This window comes from Bidens hawaiensis, unplaced genomic scaffold (genome assembly GCF_021521415.1).
Source record: "Bidens hawaiensis isolate Kalapana, Puna unplaced genomic scaffold, B.hawaiensis_p1.1 tig00005079_1, whole genome shotgun sequence".
In the NCBI taxonomy this organism is placed as follows: Eukaryota; Viridiplantae; Streptophyta; class Magnoliopsida; order Asterales; family Asteraceae; genus Bidens; species Bidens hawaiensis.
The window spans coordinates 1698320-1723848 of NW_027491323.1; the positions used below are offsets into that span (position 1 = coordinate 1698320).

Below are 25529 nucleotides of genomic sequence, written 5' to 3' on the forward strand. Positions count from 1 at the left end.
CCGGTTCCGGACCTGCATTACCTTGCCCGCGAGTACAAACTAGGTTCTAGTTTCTCAGAGAAGTTGTACCCGGATCCGGAACCAAACCGGACCCACCCACCAGAACCCGTTCCACCTTTACCTGGTCGAAACCCGGACCGACCACGCCAAAAACCAATAAAAATCTGGCCAAACTGTTCAAAAAACGAACCATACCCAGAACCGGTTCCTGACTTTGTTGACCAAACCCGTAACGAATTTAAAAAAAAAACCCAATTTGTGCACCTCTAGTCCAGCCTTGACTTTGTTGACCAAACCCGTAACGAATTAAAAAAAAAAAAGAAAAAAAAAAACCCAATGTGTGCACCTCTAGTCCAGCCTTCCAGGTTTGTTAAGGGAGCTGCTTTATAATATTAGAGCAATTAAAATACATCTACGTACTTCTAAAGTTAAAAGAAAAGTGTAGACAAACATATAGACATTTAATTATTTAAATTGGTGACAGTTTCTCCTTTGTTACAACGGCCGCTAGCTTAAAATGTATATATTTTTTTGTTAAGTATTAGTGTTAGTGCTTGCTCGTGAAGTCCATGTAGGAACGCAAAGGGTCGGTTTTGGGACAAAGGTAATCTCAACTTCCTACCCGACTATAGAAGTTTGTCTCATATTTGGTTCAAAATTCGTCAGCTATCTGTTTCATAATTACCCGTTAGGCATGGCATATGCATACCCGTGGACTTTAGGCATACTTGTTAGTTTTTTAAAATCATCATTGAGTATACTCGGCCCAAAACCCATCAAGCAGTGGCGGATCTTGAGCATCTAGTATGGATGAGCCAAAAGTCACAACAACCAAATTCTTTTTCCTACTTCTAAGTTTCGAGTTGGCAATCCGGTTCGGGTCGGGTCAAACAATAATTCCAAACCCTAACCTATCAAATTGAAAGAAATACAAAATGGTGAAATGTGGATTACCGAACATGATCTCTACTTGCTTCTATTGACTGTTTTGATTAATCGATTTCACTCCCAACACGAGTCAGTTCCGAACCTCAGGCCTCGGCAGACAACGGCAGTGCCTAATCAATCAATTGATTTTACATCCAAACGATTTCATCAATTTTGCTTGCTTCTAAACTTATGTTTTGACTTCTGTGCCGAACCTCATAAGTCAGTAAGTCACACAACAGGCATCGCACAATGGAACCTCCGTTTGTTGTTGTGTTCGAACATCAACCATATGTAGGGTTGGATTTCGGGCTTAATGCTTAGTTTTTTTGTTTAAAATTTATTTGGGCTTGCGGTTGGTCTTATGGAGTTTTATTTCTTAGTCTTCCTTTCTTTATCGTAACGTTTATTTCGTAAATGATTTTTCATCTTCGACTTTAAACAAACTTTACATTTATAAAAATTCAAAGTTGGCCCTGACTCAAATAATATGGATGAGCCATACTCAAGTAACTTGCTTGGGCCGCACTCAATATATATATATATATATATATATATATATATATATATATATTTTCTTGATTTTTCCGGAAGAAGGATACTATCAAACGAAAAATGAGATGGGGCCGCGGCTCGATTCGGCCCGAAGAAAGATCCGCAATGCCATCAAGCATCTATGCCATTCTATGGGATAATTAATAATTAATTACATTCATCATATAACTAGTGTTATACTCGGCGCGTCGCGGCAAGGCAGGTAGGTAAAACCCAAACGTTGTCGGTAGCAAGTTTTGAGGCGGTAAGTCGATGTGAATTCGGTCGGTTTCAGTTACGTGTGTTATTGTACCAGAACTAAAACCAAAATAAAAACAAAAAATAATAAAATTTGAGGTGAACCAATGGGGTGGCGTCGGGCGGTAAAACTCGGGCGTTGGTAAAACCCAACATTTGTCGATCTCAGGCGGTGAGTCTACGCAAATTCGGTTCGTTTCTGTCACGTTCATTACAGTACCGGAACTAAAACAAAAAAAACAAAAAAACAAAAAACAAATCAAAATCGGCATTCGGTCGGTTTTCGTTACGTTTGTTACTACTTGAATTCGGTTGGTTTCCGTCACGTTCGTTACGATACCGGAAATAAAACAAAACAAAATTAACATTCGGCTGGTTTTTGTTACATTTGTTACGAACCAAAACTAAAACAACAAAAAAAGGACAAATAAGAGACCACAAAGTGTCCTCTTGGAGAGTTTGCGACACCAAATTTCTTAATTATATAAATAATAATAATAATAATAATAATGAGAAGTCTTATGAACGGCCACAGTAAACTGGGTAATTGAATCAGGGTCTCTTTGCAACTGAAACACACTTTGTAGGCATCTGCAAATAAAACCCCGCCCCAATTCCTGCTCCTGCCTGATGGTTCCAACGCACACTTAATCAAAGGCATCCGTCTCCATCTCCCCAATCTCCAAATCCCTTGACGAGATTAAATCCACGGAAGCACAAGAAGATCGGCATCTCCCTCTCCTTCCACCGACCTCACCAACCAGCTCCGTAAGGTTTTTACTAACTATCCCGATGCGGTTAGGGTTTGTTTTAAACGCCTTGTTAGATAATAGTTTTCCTGAGTTACCCGCTACAGTTGGTGTCTTTTGCGAACTAGCTTGTAAAGAACCCAGGGCGTATCTCCCGCTTGCGCCTGAGTTTTAGTCGAGTCGAGGAACAACTGGGTGCTGATTAAGGTTTTGAAGATATTCACGTGTCTTGGGAAGTTGGAACCGAGGTTGGCGAAGAAGGTTGTTGAGCCGATTTGCGATCATATGAGGCGGACTGAGGCGAAGAGTTTGGTGTTCGAGTGTGTGAGGACGATTGGGAGTAGTTTTTGGGAGTATGAGTTTGCGGTGGCGAAGATTAGGGAGTTTTTGTTGGATAGTGATTTGAATTTGAGGTATCTTGGGTTGCAGGGGCTGTTGCTTGTTGCGCCAAAGCATTTGTGGGCGGTGTTGGAGAATAAGGAGGTTGTGATCAAGTCTTTGAGTGATGTTGATAGGAATATTAAGCTTGAAGCGTTGAAGCTTGTGATGTCGATGCTTTCTGACGATAATGTGGTGGAAATTTCTAGGGTTTTGATTGGTTATGCACTGAAATCGGATCCTGAGTTCTGTAACGAGATTTTGAGGTCGATGTTATCGACTTGTTCTAGAAACGTTTACGAAATTATTATTGATTTCGATTGGTATGTTTCACTTCTTGGTGAAATGGCAAGGATTCCACATTGTCAAAATGGGGAGGAACTCGAGTATCAGTTGATAGATATTGGGATGCGGGTCAAAGATGTTAGGCCCGAACTTGTGCATGTGGGCCGTGATCTGTTGATTGATCCAGCTTTGCTTGGAAATCCTTTTATTCATAGGATATTATCTGCTGCTGCTTGGGTTTCAGGGGAGTATGTTAAGTTTTCGAGGAACCCATTTGAGATCATGGAAGCTTTATTACAGCCGCGCACTAATCTTTTGCCACCATCAATAAGATCTGTATATATTCATTCCTTGTTTAAAGTTTTGAGCTTTTGCCTTCATTCTTTTCTTATAAAAGGTGTGAATTCTTCAGTTTCAAACTTTGATGATACGGAACCTGGTTTCACATATTCGGAATCTGAACAAGAGTTTACAGAAACCGATAATGCTACAAGCTCTCCAGTTTTGACCAAAAGGGAGACTTTTTCACAGGAGTCTGTTACCAGCATGTTGACTCTTGTAATCACATCTTTGACCCCGTTGACTGAAAGCCATGATGTTGAAATACAAGAAAGAGTGAGGAACGTTCTTGGTTTAGCTCGGTTAGCACAAGACGAGATATGTTTTCATCATGACCGGAAAGAAAAGATGGTCGATAAAGTGGATTTAAAAACTAACATTATTATTACATTAATCAAAGATGCACTATCAGAGGATTTTGGCCCAATTCCTTTTAATGCTCAAGAATGGGTTCCCGTTCCAAACGGGTTGGTGCTTGAAGAGAATCTTGGCAAATTAGATACTATATGCGCAGATGTTAAGCTATCAATTAGTGACTCGTTTTGTCTCATAAAACCTAATATCTTGCACACTGATGGTGAATCTGTTATTAATAATCAGAATGATGAAGAATCAGAGTCGTCTGCTGGTGAATCAATGTCTCTACTTGCTGAGCACCGAAAGAGACATGGGTTGTTTTATCTTCCTTCTGGTGATAATAAAAACGCATCTTCAAGTTTCCCGCCTGCAAACGACCCTAACCAAAGGGATGCTGATGTGGACGAACTGGTTAAGCTTACAGACGAGTCGCTAGTGCTAAAAAAGAAGCCAAATGCTAACAGACCGAGACCCGTTGTGGTAAAACTGGATGAGGGAGATAGGGTCCCGGTTATAACGAAGAAAACAGATGAAAATGATGACTTGATCTCGGGAGCCGTGAGAGACGTTCTTTTAGGAAATGATACTGTATTGGATATTAATAATCACGATGGCAGAAGAAAAGGCAAGTCACATTCAAAGGTGGAGAGTTCTGAAACTGGTAGTTCAAGTAAAAGAAGAAGCAAGCATCGTGATCGTGGTAAAAATGTTGAGGGAAAAGAAGAAAATAAGCCGAAAAGTGGTGGCAAGCATAGAAGTAGGCGAAGAGCTGATGGCGGTGCTGATGTACCGGTTCAAAAGCCAGTAATTCCTGATTTCCTTTTGTAGTGTTTGCAACTTTGCATAACTTTGATTTGAGTTTCCTATATCAAGGTCAGTTTACTTTTAAAGTTTTCTTTTTATTGTTTCATGTTGTTTTCTTTTTGTATGCTTGTATACCTTTTTCTCTTTTGAAGATGCAACGTTTTGAGTTGTGCTTATATATGAGATTGTTTTTGTGTTTGAACATGATTTAAATCATTTAATACTAGTCTCTTTTTGTATTGAGATATTCCAAGCTATTAATATCATATTGTTTTTCTGAATATATTAGATAACACTTGTTTTTACTAGAATTTATCATTGTTTCATGCTCGGTTGGGATCTTTCGTTCTCATTTTGTATAAGCCTTAGATGGATAAACAACAAGCGTTGGTTTTTTTGCAGTATTAGAGTATAATAATATGGATAATATGAAATGTAACTAAGAGAATTAGATCAAACAACCGTACAAAAGTGATATAATGTAAGTTGAAAAATTCTTCTAACATACATTGATGTACTAACCCCTATGTACTAATGATGGGAATGAGCTATGGGGGAAAGTAATATATAGGCATTCTTACGGGGGTCAATGGGAAATTAATACAAGTGACTAAAGTGTAATATAGAGATAGTATAAGTAATAGGAATAAGACGTGTTAGTGGGTAGGATTTAGTTTGTTTGTTGTTCGGGCTCCGATGTATGGAGAGAGGGCATAGCCCTGGATTATCGTTGTAACCTTTCCTTTACGCTTTCGTAATACAATCGTCTATTTTGTTCCTATTATCTTCCCTAAATCCAATCCATCACAATCAACACATATCAATTCTTATCAACTAACAACCGTAAAAAGTGATATAATGTAAGTTAGATCAAATTACAGTAGCTACAGATAAAAGAGCAAAAAAAACAGGAAAACAAGCATTAATCCCTATGTAGGATTTCATATATCAATAGTTAATCTGCTTGTAAAATTTGTTACTAGCATACTTTTTCAAAGGAGTTCAAGTTTTCACTAAGATCATGCGCACGTCAAAGGCACATTGCTCCATCTTTTTAACACTCAATAAAGAACAACTTGAGGGGATTCCTGATTTCTAAAAATTGAAATGCATATCATGGCAAGGACTTGATGCTAAATTCATCTTTTTGGCCCGTGCTTGAAGCTTGACGAGTTTTTTTTTTCTTTTTCTTTTTTTCATATTTGTTAATGGCTTACTAGTATTATTCATTGCAAGATACCAAAGTTCTAAGATAATTTTTGGGACCAGTCTCAGGATTTATCCAACCGGTATGTATGCGTATGTACTTATTTGCCTATGTATAATTGGTTTACTTTCTTTGAGCTGTATTTTATATTAGGATTCAAACATGTTGTTAGTTAGATTTTCGGCCCTTAGCTTTGGGAGGAGAGAAGCTTAACTGTTTTAGGTGATCTTCATGCTGCAACTTATAGATTGATATCAATCTTTAATTGTTTTGGTCTTTGCTATGTGCTTTTTGACCCACACCACTAGCCATAGGCGGACGTAGGTAGTAACTAGGGGGTTGACAGGACCCCCCTTCCCCCTCTTCTTGAGTTTTGAAATAATAGTGTAATGTTATATAGAGAAACTGGAGTGAACCCAAGTGTTGTAGTGGGTAAGACATGGGTTTAATAAACTTTGAGGTTTCGGGTTTGATTCCCTTGTTTCACTATTTTTTGAATTTTTTTATTTGTTACATGTTTAAGGTTCTAATGTTTTATAAAACTTTTCGACCCACAAAATAGACACAGCCTCTGCCCTCCAGACTCCACCCAGACACCGAGCCCTGCTCCTGTTCTTGCTCCGGCCACCACGCGTGCCTCCGGCCTCGCTGTGGCAGTGCAGCCCCTGACTCTCTATTTCTCTCCACGGTACGGGACCAGCCACCATGTGCCCAGGTTTAATTTTTTGATATAAGTTTTTAGTTTGTTATTTTGTAATTGTTTGCATGTTAATTTATTTACATGTATTTTTTACTTATTAGAAGCCCAAATTTGATTGTTGAAACTTATTACTTTTTTGAAGCCCTAATTTTATTGTTGTAGCATCACCCCACTTTGGCATGCTGTCATTTAGCACCTGATTTGTTGTATTAGAAATCTGTTTATGTTTTCTTAGAATCTAGTACCTGGTATCCAGCCCGCTTAATAGTTGTAAATATCGTTGTAATATGTAGCGTTTAAGCTCGTGTTTTGTCGGTAAGTTCTAAAATGGGGATTTAATGTGTAGATTGAGGTTTAGGCCTTTGTGTTTATTGGTTTCTCCTGTGTTTTCTCCTGTCTTCTTAGAAGGGCTGCAGTCGAAAAGGTATTCTGCATGTTTGTATGCTGTTGTTTCTAGCTGTCCATTGTAACATAGTGTAGTGTCAAACATGACAAGACATTTTTGTACCAATTCTTTTGTACATCATAGGGAGTTTGATTTTTGTACCAAATCTTTTGATGTGGTTTCATACTGAATCTCATATTATAGCTATCTACTGTGCGTGTTCATAGGTTTTGTAATACATGATAAGCTATTTTAAGATCGTTTGAATTGCTTATCAAAAGTGTTAATTTAACTATTCATAAGTATTTTCTTTTAAATTACCTTAACTGTGTTTAAATGGAACTCTTATCTTCCATGAAACATCCAAGTCTATTAATATTCTAAAGCCATGTGTTTGATTTTCAAATTGGTTAACCTTAACTGTACTTGAGTGGAGTTCGGTTGTTTGAATTCTCTTAGCAAGTTAGCGTTAGGCCATGTGAACAACCTAAATTGTGTTTTATTTTATTGAACCATCATGATCTACTAGATGAACTTGATTATACTTGTTCATCCTACAGGGTTCTTAAAATCTTTTGATATGCTATATGTTATCATTCATGCTTGATTTTTTAGTTTCTAATGACGATGCTTTTTTAGTATTGTTTCATACCTTTATTATGTGATACCGACGAACCGACTCAAATGTTTATATCCGACCCTATGAAATTAGAGCATCTAAAAACAGTGAACCCCTGGAAACATTCCTGGATCTGCCACTGTGACTAGCTGTCTTAACATTTCTAAATTTTTGTACCAATGTGTCAAATGTGATCCAATATACCGTTATTCAATATTCATTTAGTAGAAGGATGTGTGGGATGTTTTATGCATTGTAGATGACCTTTAGGTCACTTTTGGCTCATTTCCTTTTAAGCTTTATGTTTTCTCTTTTACTCGCTTGAATCATTAAAGATAAAGCATAACCTGATCCATCAGTTATCTAAGTGTGTTGAGATTGCCACCTCTAATCTCAAGCGTTTCATAGTGCATCTTTGTATCTCAGAAGACTCAATTTGACCTCAAAAAGTCAAAATCATCCTTTTTTTCCACCATAAGAGATGGAAGGAGTTCTACACTTTAAGTTGTATCGAGTATGAGGCTGCTTTTATCTGCATGGAAACCTATGAGGTTCGTTTTCTCTATGTGCTCTCTCCAGTCGTTTTCAATTTGCAATTTAAATATGTGTTTCTGTTTTCATCATTTCTCTTCATTACCAATTTATTGTATTAACCAACTGTTATTTGCTCTCCTTGTGATATCAGAGGCGGTTGTTTATTTGTGGAAATATTTCAGAGGCAGTTGTTTATTTGTGGAAATATTACCAAGCACAACTTCATACCGAATAATTCCTCCCCATCTTTGCTTGCCACCCCACCCTAGCACCATCTCGCTTTCCCGTTCATCATTGGTATTTGGTAATACAAGCTTTCCTCTTGTTAGCCTGTGTTGACTGTTTTTTTTTCCATGAAGCTGTTGTGAGATGACCCACATACATTTAACAGATACGTTGGTTGATTTGAAAATTGGGACAGATTTCTGTTGATCTAATCTGTTTAAACAGTCGGTCTTTTTTGGTTCAACGAAGGTAGTACTTTTTGATGCATAAGAGGCAGGAAAGAAAAAATCACTTCAAAAACAAACACCATCTTATTGTATTTGGTTATGATTACATTAATTATACTATTTACTTACAACCTGCATTTTTGAATAATAGTTTTGGGTGACTTTTAACTGTTGTTTTGGCTAAACTTTTAAAGCCGATCCGTTTATATGTAAATGGATCCAAATTTACATCTCTAAATCTCTAATATAAGGTCCATGTCAGTAGGTTTGCAACAGTAGTGTTTTGAATTTTGACTATAGTCAAGTCAAACGTCTGGAATCCCTTGACATATCATTTGTATTGAAAGCTTTCTCACATTTGAATAACCCATTACCGTTTAACTCACTAGATCTTTATAGTTGTAAAAGCATTTTCCTTCAGAGGCAATGGTTCATTATTGTATAGTGAAGGAAACCCCGAATGTTAGAGGCACGAGGCACCGTCTATAGGTGTCAGCAGTTTGAATCATGATGATGACTGAGGATGCCGGGGTGGGTGTGATGATTAACAATATCGATAAGACCCTCGTTTGGAAAACTTTAGAAACTTGAGCTTCTGTTCATAAATGAGGCAAGCCAAGAAGATGTATCGACACCAAATCGAAATCAAGGATGCGCGTGAGATCTCAAATGTTAAACCCTTGAGTTGGTTTTGTTACGCTACTTCCTATATGTGAATCATGTATCTAACATGTTCAAAAAGATTGATGTATGTTTGTAAGTGCATCTGGGTGAATTTCTTAAAATGGTCAATTTTCACATATATCAGAATTTTGGGTAAAATGGTGTTTTATATATTTATAGTGTATAAATAGCTATAATATCACTTAAATGCATATAATTCGTCAAAATGTATGCTCAATTGTGAGAATTAGTCATTCTTTTTAATAAACTTATACGGTATGAAAATAATCAAAACGGTTTGGGGTTTACTATAAAATCTCTTTTATTTACTGAAAATACCAATTTGAGCACTGCCCACTGAATATACGAGTTACTCTTGAGTATATGGTTTAACTTGAACGTAACATGTTTAGTAAATGGTTGTTTCACGGGTTTTAAAATGTTTATACTTAGATTTTAGAAAGATGTATTTAAACAGTGCTAACATTAAGGGTGTTGCTAAACGTATTCCCTTCCATCCATTTTTTATTAAACATACCCCCTCATTCAAGTTTTACATTAATCCGACTAAGACGTTTTTGTTGTTATCTTTTATTATCATTACTATTTTTTATAAAAGCATATTTTTTTCAATTTTTATTTAACTTTTTTTTACTGTTTATCTTTATATGTATATTTAAAAGTACTTAAAAAAAGCAAATTACTTAGAAAAGCGTTTTTTTAATTAAGAGATAGTTTACATTCTTATATAAAGAATCATATTATTTTTTTAAAAAAATAAAAGGGTTAAATAACATACCACTTGATAAACAAACTTAGCTCTTTTCTCAAATAACACTAATCTCATATATCTAAACCTAACAAAAAAAATTCAAATTGTTTTGAATATATTTTATAAAAAAAAATATAAAAAAAAACTAGCTAGAGAAAGTATATAAAACTTTTTAATTCATGTAAAAAAAGTAAACAAACTTTTAATAAAATCTTAAAGAAATAAAATAATAAAATCAACAATAAAAATATATGAAAAGACTGTAAAACAAAAATAAAAACTTAATACTTTTTTATTTGATATTTTGAGATAATAATAAAATAAAATAAAAGGGACTAACATGTCAATTACAAATGTTAAATGGAAATGATAGTTTGGGGGGGGGGGGGATATGGTTAGCAAGGGAGAGAAGTACGTTTAGCCATACCCTAAAATTAAATGTTTAATATTTAAAGTTTGATTTACACTAAACTATTATTTTTCCTTCCTAAAATCTTTTTCGCCTCTTAGAGTGCGTTCGTTTCACAGAATAGAATGGAATTAGAATTTGCATAGGATTTGGAATTTGAAGGAATTTGATTCGGAATCTGAACATTCCAATAGAAATTAGAATTGAAAGGAATTGAAATCCAATTCCATTCTTATTGTGTTCGTTTGACAAATGAATTGTAATCTATCACAAAAAACGCCAAACTACAGCTAGAGCCTTAGCAGCCTTAGTAGCTATCAAGCCAGTGCAGCTAGCAAGCTAGCTATGCCAAACTGCAGCTACCCTATTGCTATGCAGCCTTAGCAGCTTCTCAAGCAAGCAAGTGTAGCTACCTGTGTTAAGCATGTGGCTAAACCGGTTTTTTTAACGAGGATAAAGATGGAAACATTTTAGTTTATTTATTTATTTTTATTTATATTTTGCGTTATAATTTTTTTATTATTATTTTTTAATTTTTTAAGGGTTTTCTATTAAGATAAAAACCCCTCAAAAAAATATTCAAAAATAACAATAAAAATTCATAACTAAAAATATAAATCAAAAACAAAAAAAAGTACAAACACAAAAATATTTTAGTCGTTGTCCTCGTTTAAAAAAAAAAACTCGAGAAAAGATTCCAATGAGTTGATCACTTGAAAACCTCCACACTTTGAAATGATTTAGGATCCTTTTATTTAAAGGAACTAGGTTATAACCCGTATACAACACTGGTGGAAAATATTTAAATGCAATTACAAAAAGATGTTTATAAATTGAATGATTTGCGATTGTAACAAGGTATCAGCGGAACATTTTGCATAATAATCACATAATCACTTGAAAATAATGTTGAGTATCTATAATAGAGGAGAAAAAAAAGTCATGTTTTTTACTAATTGTCGTGCTAAAACAATATATACGTTAATAGCTTTATGTTCTTTACAAATTGTTAACATATCAAGAACAAAACGATAAATGCAACCAATTTGATAACTTTTGTCACGATTTTTGAAGACAATTTTTACCTTATTAACTTAAGAATAATAGTATATGTAATCATTTTTTATACATTAGTACTTAAAAAACAACTAAAAGTTGACTAAAAACTGTTGATGGGTTGACTAGCCTTACCTAACCCACCCAAATTTGGTCTTATAACAATATCATGGACTAACTCATGGTTTTTCCCAACAAAGAACTATATGATCATTTAATATTAAACAATTAATACAAACCCTAGTATAAAAACATACGCATATGACCATTTGATATTAATAAAAATTGAACCATCACAAGTAGTAGCCAACAAAGTAATACACAAAAATAATCTTTCATACATCAAGATTCAAGATGTTGAAACCATAATGATATACGAGTTGAATCGTCTTAAAAAGTCCATGATCTTGTTTAGTCATGTTTTGGGCGGGCTCAGGTGGGGCTTGTTAATCGAGTTGAGGTCGAGTTATTTCCGGTCTGTTAAGGTAATCGATTACAGTTACAAATGTTACCAATTAGACTAAAAAAGGAAAAAAGAAACCGTATATGAAAATCAACCCGATGTTTTTTTAACCTTTTGAATGTTAATCCAATGACCCTTGCGGAGTTCCCCAACAGCATAGAGCTTGGGAAGCTCAGGCCCTCCTTTTTTGTTATAAGAAAATAGGAATGCCATCTCAACTGAAATGACAACAATTCCCGTAAGAACAAGATGTAAGTCCACCTGTTGACAAAAAAAATAGCATCAACCGACAAGTGTAAACAATAGGAGAAGCGAAAAAAAACAATTTGTTACTTCAACAGTTAACACAAAGTTAAAAACTAATTACTAAATGTAACACCATCCAAAACAAATAGTTATAAAGACAGTTGCATGCATCTTATTCAAGTCAGGCTAGAACGTCTATAGTATCCGAATCAAACTCAATCCCGATAAACCAATGTCAAACATTGAAGAACACATAACATGTAAAAGTACAAAAAAAAATCGGAGTACTTCCAACGTAAAAAAAAAGGAAACTATAATAGTAATATCATCACATCAAATTTAAATTCAAACACAAATTCAAATTCATAACATATTAACATGTGATTATTATAATTAAAGGAAAACTAATATTGTGCGCTATAGTTTTTTTTTAATTATTTTTTTGAATTTTTTTAGGGGTTTTCTATTAAGATAAAAGCCTCTAAAAAATTCAAAAATAATAATAAAAAATTCATAACTGAAAATATAAATCAAAAACAAAAAAAGTAAAAACACAAAATGTTTTATTCATTGTCCTCGTTAAAAAAATAAAAATAAAATATCGAGAAAAGATTCTAGTGAATTCACTTGAAATCCTCCACATTTTGGAAGGATTTGAAATCTCTTTATTTAAAGGAATCTGAATGAATTGAATTCCAATTCCAATTCATTGACAACTGAACACACCAAAATGGGATTAAGATTCCAATTCCAATGAAACGAATACACCATATCATGTGATTTTAATTCCAATTCCTTTGAATTCCTATGAATTATGTGAAACGAACGCGTCTTTAATTGCCAAGAATTTTATTCATTGATGCTAAATATCCATTCTTCAACATTTTTCATTGTTTCCATCAATCTCAAGTTAAATATATAAAACCAAGTATGATAATTCAGAAGAAGAGATAAGAGAACGAAAACAATTAAAAGGTAAACGATTAAGTCCATTCAAGTAGTTCAATTACTCACGTATGCATCATATTCAAACCGCAAATTGCAGTAGAGCATCTCACGTTTCACCAAGGTCCATTTTATTCATGCAAATACACAAAAAGGGATATCAAGTGTCTTATAATGTGAAAGTGAACTGTAAATGTATGATAATAGATGGTATAATATTGTGCTAAAAATATCGCCAATCAAACCAAAGACAAAACATATTACTATTATATAAAATCCAGCCGAAGAATAAAAAAATACTACCATTCTTTATTTTTAGTTATCAAATCTTTGAGACTTTCTTCTCGTCTCTTTAGATGTCAACATCTAGACCCAAAAAATTGTAACCTTGCCAAGTAATGAGACAACTTGTTGGCAGCCCTTAATTTGTGGATGTAATACCTACTTTTGGACTAGTAACTACCACATGGCACCACTCTCCTCTCTCTGGCCGATCTCTTTCCTCGTTTCCATCATCATCATTTTGTTGTTGCATTCCTTTGGGTGGATTCCACAACGATCTATCGATCGTTTTGTCATTTTTCATCACAAGAAACAACCTTCTTTCCAATTAAATTTAGCATGTTCTCTGGGTACATCAAAAGGTTGTCATATTAGCCATTTGCACCTTTTTTACAGCTCTTTGTATAGAGCTGATCCCTTGATCATAAGGATATTGCATCTTCTACTTGATCTACATTTCACATTTTATGATCAGAGTTACATTTTTACATATCTTTTCGGGTGCTTGATAGTTGTAGCGTGTCATGATCCGGTAAGATTAGTGCCAAAAGGATCATATCAAATAGAGATAGAGATTGATTTATGTAAATAGCCCGCATTCAAAACCAGTCTAGTTCATGTTAAGGAATTGATTGGTGCATTTCTTGTTTTGATCTTTTGGGAGTTGTGATTAGTGTTGTGTCTCTAGATGAAGAAAGAAATTAGACAACTGCATCTGAAAACATTAGCCCTTTATTTTGTGATACTTGTATGTGGCATAGGGCTTGGGGCTACACTAATCTTTTGCCTTTATAGTATACCCTTAAACTCAAAACAGAAGCAATATTTTTCACTTGAAGATCCCTCCAATTTTGAAGACCAACCAAGACTCTACCCTATAAATCCTCAAGTGATAACCCCAAAAGAGAGCACCACCTCCCCCACAAACATTGTGGTCAATAACACAACCAACAAGAGTGTTAAAGAAGAACCAAAAGAGGAATCCGAAACACCACGACCCGCTGCATCAAGCGCATTTTTACACAGCATGACCGACGAAGAGTTGTTTTGGAGAGCGTCGATGGTGCCTAGAATACGCAAGACTCCATTCAAGAAGATTCCAAAGGTTGCTTTCATGTTCTTAGTTAGAGGAAGGTTACCCTTGTCTCCCCTTTGGGCTAGGTTCTTTAGAGGTTATAAAGGATTTTACTCCATTTATGTTCATACTCAACCATACTATGTTGGTGAAGTGGCTCCAGAGCCTATATTTCAAGGAAGACGAATTCCAAGTGAGGTATGTTCATACCGGATTAAATCTCTCTTTCATTTGGCCTGTCTTTTAATTTTCTTGGCTATTTATATCCAACAAATGTCTCTAGAAACAAAAGCAACCTAAGTATTGAAACAACATCCACAAATATACTCATCAAGTTACATATGGGACACGCAACAATTTATATTTTAATTTATAAGAGAAAATGATCCATTTTTGGGGAAAGTTAAGGATCATTATTTGTATAGTTTGTTTCACATTAGTAATTTTTCAAACTACTGACTTTAACAACTTAAGTTTTTTTACACACCCATCTACTACTACTCCTAAATTTCACCAATAATATAGCCAATGCCAGGATATGAACCCTCATATTTTCATCAAGAGGCAAGAGCCTAGCTGGAATGACGCACATTCCAATGTTACAAGCGTTTTTGTAGTTAAATTAGCATAAGTTTTAATTTCACATTGAAGCGATGATATGTTGAATGGTTAAAATCTTACTCACCTTAAAGAATTCCACATCTACATATCTTTTGTTACTAAAGTCATTTAGTGTACGTTTTTATTAGCATGTGAGCCTTTAGTAATGATAAAGTTTCACCTAAGTAGTAAATTCAAAATAAAATACAGTGTATACTTTGTGCGCAGGTCGTTACTTGGGGAGAAATAAGCATGGTGGAAGCCGAGCGACGGCTGCTAGCAAGTGCATTACTCGATTTTTCAAACGAAAGATTTGTCCTTCTTTCTGAGGCATGCATTCCCCTTTACAACTTCTCAACCATTTACTCATATCTCATCAACTCCAGAAAAACTTTTGTTGAGTGTTATGACCAAGAAGGGCCGGTTGGGCGTGGACGATATGACCATAACATGGAACCAGTCGTAACATTACAACAATGGCGAAAAGGGTCCCAATGGTTTGAAGTGGACCGTCACTTAGCCCTAGAGGTCATATGTGACAAGAAATATTACCCATTGTTTCGAGACTACTGCAAGCCTGCTTGTTACTCAGATGAACATTACATCCCAACATTCTTGAATATTGAGTACCCGCTAGTAAATTCGGATCGATCGTTGACATATGTTGACTGGTCTAAAGGGGGACCTCATCCGTACAGGTTTGGAAGGTGGGAGGTGACAGTTGATTTATTGAAACAAATGCAGAATGGAACCGAGTGTATGTACAATGGAGAACCTACAAGGGTGTGTTTCTTGTTTGCTAGGAAGTTTATACCAAGTTCTTTGTTTAGGTTATTAGAGCTTGCTTCTGAGGTAATGCATTTTTGAAGTTTAACATGTAAAACCTTAATTAAATTTCAACCGAGAGACGTGTGTTCAGTTTGGCTTTGGTTTAGTGGGTATATGTTTTAAAACATCATGAAAGCCGATCACTCATTCATAATTTTTTTTTTTATTTTCTTGTCTTTTTACCATCTTCCATAAACTTTTCTGAATGTTAAAAGCATTAAATTAACAAGCAGTCCCCATGTCACATATATAGTGGTAAGAAGATAGAATCTGTCCTGGAGATTTCAGGATCAAACCTGAGCTTCATCCACCTCCTTTGGAATAGTGAATTACCGGCCTCCCTCATTTTCAAGGGACAGGGAACGTGACAAACAATGAGGAGCGTCTAAAGAGCATCCGCAATACTAAGCACTTTGATCAAAACCCTCACAAACCACCACATTAAAATAAGAACTTAAAAAAAAAACATTCATTTTTCATACTATGATACACCGTTTTTCAAACATACACCATATTATCGTTACTTTATTACCTACTTCTACAACTAATCTATATAAATCAAATTACCTTTTACATATTTTTTTATATTCATGTATGTTTAAACAATAAAATATAATTCAAAGTTAAATAAAAAATAAGAAATTAGACAATTAAATAATTCAAGTTAAATAAAAAATAAGAAAATAAAGCATTACAAAATTCAATTATATGAAATACAAACTACGCTAAACCTAGCCTTGGTTACTTACAACAACACTTGCATTATTAAAAGGATTATAAAGGTACGAATGGGGTTAGGCTAAACGTATTCCCCGTGACTAGATATTAAAAAAAAATGTGATTTAATATATAGAGTAGGTCGACTAATTAATGTGTTTGATGGGTTTACACAACTCAACAAGGTTTTCATTATTCAAAGGAGGCTGGGTAACCGAAACTGAAAAAATTTGCGTCGACTCGTCACCACAACACGCTTGAGTTTTACCGATCAAGTAAACGCCGTTTAAATATGTTATTATTTATGTCATCAGGTACATGCTTTTTTAGACGTTCTAGCACCGTCACTTTAACACCTCGGCCAGATTAGGGCTGACGTGTCACTCGATACGGTAATTATTGACATTAAATGCGTTTTCATTAAAGTCTTAAACCTAATTTAAAACCGCACAACGGTCAAAAAACATTCAAATTAAAAGTACTCGACAAAAATGAAAATAAAGTTGTTTAACTCAAAAAAAAATATTAAGTTCCTCGATTCCCAACTTCTAGTCTTTTACTTTTACTCTCTGATCACACATTTCCCTGTTCCCTTGAGTACCTGTAACAAATACAAGAAAACACATAACAAAGAAACACAGGTGAGCAAAAATTGCCCAGTAACGGAGGAAACAGTAGCAATAACAATAGACGATTAAGAACGCTACGACACAATGAAGAATCAGAAAAGAAGCAAATATAATATGTTTAAACACCTACGATTTCAATTAAACGATAACAAATGACACTATACGCTGAACAATCAGTTATGAATCAATACAATAACAATCTATTATGGAAATACCCATGTGAGCCATCAACAATAACAGTAACAGTAACAGTAACAATACAGTATGTACATTAGCTGTAGACTAATACACCAATAATTAAGTGAGACAGGAATGTGTGCACACACACCTAACCATCTCACTCCAGCAACAATTTATCTATGATCGATCCATACGCCTCTCAGTAATCAGTAAGTCCTCTCATTGCACTATAAAATAGAGACGCTGTGGACTAATCGCTCCACACAGATAGAGCACGTCAAAGGTTCCTCGATCCCTATGTCCCCATAGGTGGATAAATGCTCTAATACTGAGGTCAAATAAAAGGCAATAACAATGGTCAATTCAATTGGTCTCATTAAATTTCAGTCAATATACAATGGCCTATTAAGAACATGCGATCATGAGTACAATAAAAATCTATTCTATCGCATACATAACAATTACACTTATCAATTTAACAATGATCAATCTGACAATTATAAGAAATAAAGAAACAAAACTATTTAATAATGGTGACACGATACTATGAAGAAACTCAATAATGACGCGATTAATATCGGCAACTTGATATATCTTATGAGTTGTACTAGACCATACTTAGCATATGCTGTGAGCAAGCTAAGTAGATACACGAGCAACCTAAGTTCAATTCATTGGAACTGTGTGAGTCGGTTGCTTCGGTACCTAAGATACACTCGGGAATACGGGTTGCATTATAACAGATATCCGGCAGTTATCAAAGGACACTATGATGCAAATTGGATATCTGACATAAATAATTCCAGAGCAACAAGTGGGTATGTATTCACACTTGGAGGTGCTGCTATATCGTGGAAATCGTCTAAGAAAACGGTTATAGCTACATCCATGATGGAATCAGAACTTATCGCCCTAGATAAAGCGAGCGAAGAGGCAGAATGGTGACGTCAATTTGTTGAGGATATACCAAGATGGCCTAAGCCAGCATCGACCACTTGTTTACATTGTGATAGCCAATCGGTAATTGGCAGAGCTCATAGCACAATGTATAATGGTAAGAAAGAATATATTAGACGTAGACATAATACAGTACGACAACTAATCTCTAAAGGAATTATCACTATTGACTGCGTGAAGTCAAAGGATAATATTGCGGATCCGTTAACAAAATGCCTAAGTAGAGAGTTAGTTCAGATGTCGTCCATGGAAATAGGACTAAAGCCCTTGAAAAATTAAAGGTTCATACGAAGGAAACCTAACTCAACAGACTGGAGATCCCAAGAATTGAGTTCAATAGGAAAACCTAATTGTATGAAATAATGAGGTCACTGTGGGGGGGATAACCCTACGTATTTAAAAAGGCAGTTTACTACATGGTTGGTAAACTTCCTAGTCCATTCCTAAAAGTGACAAGTGTGAGGCTAAGCCTATGGCTTTTAACGATTCGACTAAGGTAACCATACATGGTGAATCACCTATGTGAGAGAGAAGTGAAGTCGCTTCGAAGGGTATTGTTGGGGCACAATACTTAATGGCTCTCGCAGAACCAGACTCATGTTCATGACCATGACAAACATAACTATGAGGACTTGACTTTGTCAGGGAGAGTCTTGTGTGAAGTGTATTGTCGTCTACACAAACGACAGATGAGTTCAAAGACATAGCTGTCTACTAAGAGTGGACTAAGTGCGCTTCATAAGCAAAGGTTCAAAGAGTAACATCTACCTATTTTATGCAAGATTCAACTGCTGAAATCTAATCGGAATAATGTTGTTTCGACCTCCATTAATGTGGGGGATTGTTGGAAGTTTGGGTATATGTGTGTGTGAATGAATGTTTTAAAAATGGAAGTGGAAAAACCTTATCCCACGTCGGTTGGAGAACAAAGTAGAGAGTGGTTTATAAGGTGCTACCTTTACTACTTATTTGAAGCTTTGTGATGTGTTTGACTACAACTCCTACCTGCGCGCATGGGCGGGTGCAAAATTAGTTTTCAGGACTAAAATCCTTCGAACTCTTGCGTGCCCGCACGTCCCGCGGACACGAATGCAGCTCCGAAAACCCGAGCCCGCGTGAGGCAATTTTTTGCATTTGTTTTTGAGAATTTCATAACTGAAGTTGGTCAAATGATTATTAATGATAATTATTTTCTTAATGATTATTATTATCATTATTATTAATTTCGTTTTCAAATGTTGCACAAATGATCATTATTCTGTTTTGTTACACCTTAATAATCATTATGAAGTTTGATTTATGTTATGACTTTCTGGCTATAAAACCAGTTCAAATGCTTCAGCCAAAGACACACCAAACAGACACAACATTCTCAACTTCTCTGCAGCATTATATTAATTTTGTTTCAGGCAAGTTATCAAGTCCGGCAACACGTTGCGGATGTGTTAGAACCGGTACGTGTACCCTGAGAACTGACCGCGAATCTGTTTAAGGGAACTGTGTTAAACACAAGCCCGATTCATCGCTAACTTCTATTATTTCTAATTTTTTTGTTTCATGATCTAACAAAGGATAAACAACATGTATTAAGGATAATTCAAGTAATCAAGATAAAGCAAAACTTATAGTATTAGTATAATTATGATTCATATTGTATTCAAATAACTAGATAAATATAGTTGGTGTATCTCGTATCTATATCTGTAGCTATTTAAACAGTCATAATTTTCAATAGAAATCATGAATTCATCATCAAACTAATACCGTTCTTGTAATAATAAAAGGTTGTGAGATGCACATTTTGTTAAATAGTCGTGGAAAATTGTTCCAATTATGAATTATTTCTTTAAAGAAGTTGTGTGACATAATACGAAATATTCCACAAGAAACTTTACAGAAATAACATGGAAAAAATGTAGGAGATGACTAATCAATATCTTATCAAAAAAAGTCAAAATGATCAATACTTTATTAGCCTTTTTATTTTCACTTAGCTCTTGACTGGTTCCATTACTTCGGAAACAATCTTTGTCAACATTATTTAAATTGTCTTTTACTTGGAGATCTATAGGAGGGGTGGGGGAGACTTAAGGGTTGACTTCATAAAGCAAGTCTACGTCTATAATATTTATCAACCTTATTTTGGTATTTCCTACGACCATCCCACAAAGGTTACCTCTTTTCCTAAAACATTCCATGAAACTTCCAGCTTCACTTTTTTCTACATCACCTTTTCTTAACCTTTAAATTCACATTCTCTCCAAACACTGGTATACATAATTGTCCAAAATCTTTTGGCATCCGATTAGTGTTTTAGATATCAAAATGACCGGTAAAAGGTTTTTAGACCAACAGGACTCCGACCAATATTGCCAAAACCAAAGACGCCAGCGAGCTACACCGTCTTTGGCCTCGTAAGTCTTGTAACTCATTGCATATGATTTTAGTGACCTGATTTATATTTTCTATCTATTGTAATGATATTATACTCATCTTATCAACTTGTAGAAATGCAAAAATTATTAGTTAATTAAACAAAAAGTATTGTGACGATCAAATCTGTTCGTTATAATGCGACTATTTTGTGACAAAATTATTTATGCTAATTCTTGTGAAGGAATTTGTGACGACTACAAATTGTGGTGGTCTACAAAATACTAACAACAATATCAGACACAGACTTGTAAACAAGAAAAACTTGAATGTAAGAACTATTTTATTAAATATATAGCAGAACATAAAAAGACGAAAGTCCGTTCCAAGCAATGTTATACCAAATATGTCCCAAATTTCGTCGATAACAAATGAGGTTGCAAACTAGCTTGTAACATATCAGTTGCAAATGGTACAGTTCGTCAATACGTGTAAAAGAACGATCAACCCAAATATGTTGCTAATTTCCTTCGCGATATTTAATGACCAAGATATACGTCAACAATTTTAGTATTCTCAGTATGTGCATGTATTAAAATTGAAATATTAATTGAGTTTTTAATTTTGGACAGTGCAATAGGGGAAGTTGTTAAGTTGAATTTCGTACAAAATTTTTGCACAGTGTTAGAGCCGATGCTTCGAAGAGTGGTATGATCAGTACACTATCCACTCTTCGTTGATTATAATTTCATATTGTTTCCCTTTTCATGTTTAATCTTAAAATAGGTGCATGAGGAGGTTGAGAATGGTCTAAGAAGAACATTATCTTATGCTAACTCGAATGCCTTGCGCTACAAATCACTCGAACCCTCAACCATGCAGCTCAAGTTTAGAAAGCATCTTACACTCCCAATATTCACAGGAACCAAAATACTAGATGAAGATGGCAACCCTCTTGAAATATATCTTGCTGATATTAACAACGATCAAGAATCGATTATTGTTGGTACTCTAAAGTTACAAATTGTTGTGTTAGATGGGGATTTCCCTTCTGCAGATGGTAACATATGGACAAGTGATGAGTTTGAAAAGAATATTGTGAAGGAAAGAAGAGGTAAAAGACCATTGCTTGCTGGTGATGTAAGTGTTACCATGAAGGATGGTGCTGTTACCCTTGGAGATATTGAGTTAACCGATAACTCAAGCTGGATTCGAAGTAGAAAGTTCAGAATTGCAGCCCGAGTTGTTCAAGGATCGAGCCATGAAGTTGTTATACGGGAAGCTATGACGGAAGCGTTTGTGGTTAAAGATCATCGTGGCGAATGTATGTCTTCATTCTCTAGATCTTATAGTACACGAGAATACACTATTAACAAAAGGGTGACATGTTTGGTCTTAATTATGGATATTAGTTTACCAAATGTAGGTATTGAAAGTTTAAACAATTCATTGGTAAATAATGTTTTCTATAATTCAATAAATAATGTTTTCTATATTTATTAAAGAACTAAAAACGGATCTCTTTAGAAATTATAAGAATAAAAACAATGATAAATCTAACCAACTAATTATAAAGATAAAACATTAACAATATTATAAATAAAAAAAATGTATTAACAAAATCAACTCATGATTTTATGTATGCCCGATGTGCACTATGATGTACATGATCTTCTATAATTATCTGTAGTGTACAAGAAGCATCACCCGCCAATGCTTGAGGATGATGTGTGGCGTTTGGAGAAGATCGGAAAAGATGGAGCATTCCATAAGAAGCTCGCTATCAATGATATCAAAACCGTGCAAGATTTCTTAAGGCTTTCTGTTGTCAATGAGCCTAAGCTTAGAAGGGTATGTTCATTTTAACTTATGGGTTCTACTGTATATCGGAAATGTTGTGAAATTAGTAAAAAGATGAAATTCTACAATTCTAGAAATAATACAATTATTAAATAATTAAATATAAGATATATGATTGATAAATTATGGTTTGTAATAATTTAATTAAGTTTTCTTTTGTTATCATAACTAGAAGATATAATTGTAGTGTTATATATTGTTTATCAATAGTATGTCAAAGAGAGTTTTGTCTTCGTATTGTGAAAGCTTACAATAACCTCACTTATAAACGGTATTATATTATCTCATCTGTAGTTGCGTTTGCGTTACACGTGCTTCTTGAATTAATGTTCTTTACAACAGATTTTGGGACTCGGGATGTCGGATAAAATGTGGGAAGTAACCATTAATCATGCGAGAAGATGCGTTCTTGATAACAAGCTATATGTATCACGTGGACCAAACCATATCATCTTCTTCAACCCTATATGTCAAGTATCCAAAGCAGTAATCAATGGAGAAACTTTCAATGGCAGAGATCTTTCAAGGCTAAATAGGGTTCGTATTATTCTTTTCATTTATAATTTCGATTTGAAAAACTTCATAGAACAATTTGATTGTTAAAATCAGAAAGTGTGCAATTCACTAACCATTTTCGTTACAGACGTACATTCAGAAATTTGTTACAGATGCTTATCAAAAATGGAACTCATTAGAAATAGTTGATGGCCTTCTGAATGACACCCCACTTCTAACACAAGGTACAAAATATATTCACTAAATCTAGTAATAATGTACTAAAAAACCCGCCCGCTAACTAGATTTGCATGTATTTGTTATCTTGAAATTGTTTTCTTATAAATGTGGTCTATAATAAATAGGTGATATGGTGGATCAACAACCAAGTAACTGTGCCATAGCAATGGGGATATATGATGGCCGAGTTTTCCGGGCAGGTCAGACCACTGAGCTGGCATTTGTCTCAAACCATGACAATGCTAGTTTAGTGAGTTCAGCTTATTATTACTCTCCTGAGGCTTACAACTTCTCGGAATCATCATCACAGGGAGAACTATCCGCTACATATAAGTTCATCGATTGATACTTTTGATTTGTTTATATAATCAACATGGAAATTTGTATATAGCAAGAATAACGATGTCTTGACGATAATGTAGGGGAAAACGGATCATGTCAATAATATAATATAACTAGTTTTTAACCCGTGTGTTGTGCGGTTTACTTTTATATATATGATAAATGCAAAGCTGATTTTATATGAGAAAATTTTATATTAGTTTGAACTATCATGATAGATACTAAAACATATATAGCTGATTGAGATTATGGACTTAGATGTTATATATTACAAAGAACAAATAGATAATAATATAACCAATTCACATTTAGGTTAGGTAAGAAAATATCTCTTTAAACACAACATTAGTTGTCTTATTAGTTTGTTTACCATGTTTGTCTTGAATAAGAATCTTCAAACTTTTTTTGCTTGTAAATGTTGATAGCGCAACATATAGTTGTCCATGAGATAAAACATCATTCTTTAGATGCTAGTAGGAGAGCCCACGAGTTGCGACGAGGACGCAATGAGAATTCAATCGGTAGTGTTTGGTAAATGATTTCCATGGTCGATTTTACATGGTCAAACTGCCACCATTCAAAACACATGACCTATTTAAAATGTAAAGAACTAAATTTTGTCTTTTAAAAGCCAAACCGTACCATCTAAAACATATGACCCATAATATAAACTACAAACTGAAGTATAACTAAAAGGTGCCAGCTAATAAAATGCATATGCAAAGAGCTTAAATTAAGAAGGTACCAGCTAATAAAATGCATAAACCGACCCTACCCTATTTCACAAATATATGCTCCACCAGTTGTCCTAGAAACTAAATTGGAGTGATACAATGTTACACACATACTGCATACTGCTTATAAATAACTAAATAAGAAATAGAAGTAGAAACAGATAATGAACATGCGAAACAAAATTCGAACCTGAAAACTAAAACGAACACAAACAGCGTATGTTCAAATATTCCAGGTTATGAATTTAGTAGTAACCACAAAACTGCTTAATATTGTCTCTTATACATAATTTGAATATATTTTATTGTTGACATGGGCATGGCGTTAGAGATTTCCAAAACCGTATTTAATATTGAATCCATTGTTTGACATTTTAAAGTCAACATTTGAATATCTCAATATAATTAGTCTGCTCGTACAGACACTAATAAATACATACTCAAGAAACTAACAAAATATTTAAATATAAAATCATAAACAATTTTGGCATGTATGACAGTTTTGATTCCATTGATCATGCAAATTAGTTACAGATTAGCATTCATTCAAAATAGTGAATAATTGTTGTTAACCTACACTTTTGTTTCCTGAACTACCATTGAGATCAAAATCAGACCCTCAAAACTTTAATGAGCACGAACATGATAATGCAATATAACATATGCTTTTGTTCATGTTCGTTCATTAACAAAACAGGAATGTTGGTGTTCGTGCTCTTGACATGAAGATGGCATTAATCAATTGCAGATTTGAGATGAAAAAAAAAAACATCTTAAACCGTTGCTTTCATGTTCTTGATTTTTTGATATGTATGTAATGCTATCTGTTCAATATTGCAGCCAAAAAAAAAATATTATAAACCTTTTCTTTCGTGTGAAGAGCCAGGTAACTTTGCATCAGTCGGTAGTGCCTAATCATTACTAATGAGCGTGCTAAAGGGGGGGGGGATGCCATTCTTGTAAGCCGATTTCGAATCTGGATACGGAAAAATCTAGCGCTTGAATCTCTCCTTAACCGAAAGTGAAACAGGAAACAAATCCTCTTCAAGCACATGTTCTGTGTTCTGAATGCTGAGAAGCAGTATGTAAACACGCAATATTAAAACCTGCAACAAACATTATATACTAAATAAGG

At 34.6% G+C, this 25529-nt stretch overlaps 2 protein-coding genes and 2 pseudogenes across 3 annotated transcripts; all 4 read left to right on the top strand.

Annotated features, from left to right (window-relative positions):
- Window positions 1–336: 336 nt before the first annotated feature.
- On the top strand, window positions 337–5689 carry LOC143628864 (AP-3 complex subunit delta pseudogene; annotated as a pseudogene). Its single transcript, XR_013152828.1, has 3 exons — window positions 337–365; window positions 2435–4631; window positions 5615–5689. The product of XR_013152828.1 is annotated as an AP-3 complex subunit delta pseudogene (transcript).
- An 8308-nt stretch (window positions 5690–13997) lies between these two features.
- On the top strand, window positions 13998–16047 carry LOC143628848 (glycosyltransferase BC10-like). Its single transcript, XM_077098319.1, has 2 exons — window positions 13998–14637; window positions 15268–16047. Exons 1-2 carry the CDS (start codon window positions 14053–14055, stop codon window positions 15904–15906), a joined length of 1224 nt encoding a protein of 407 aa, XP_076954434.1. The 5' UTR covers window positions 13998–14052; the 3' UTR covers window positions 15907–16047.
- Window positions 16048–17939: 1892 nt separating this feature from the next.
- Window positions 17940–18338, top strand: LOC143628865 (secreted RxLR effector protein 161 pseudogene; annotated as a pseudogene).
- Window positions 18339–20318: 1980 nt separating this feature from the next.
- LOC143628849 (protein SAR DEFICIENT 1-like) lies at window positions 20319–23736 on the top strand. The gene is made up of 7 exons (XM_077098320.1): window positions 20319–20764; window positions 21356–21431; window positions 21510–22047; window positions 22414–22574; window positions 22926–23120; window positions 23227–23323; window positions 23444–23736. The coding sequence occupies exons 1-7, from the start codon at window positions 20676–20678 to the stop codon at window positions 23662–23664; spliced, it is 1377 nt and encodes a 458-aa protein (XP_076954435.1). The 5' UTR covers window positions 20319–20675; the 3' UTR covers window positions 23665–23736.
- The last annotated feature ends 1793 nt before the right edge of the window (window positions 23737–25529 follow it).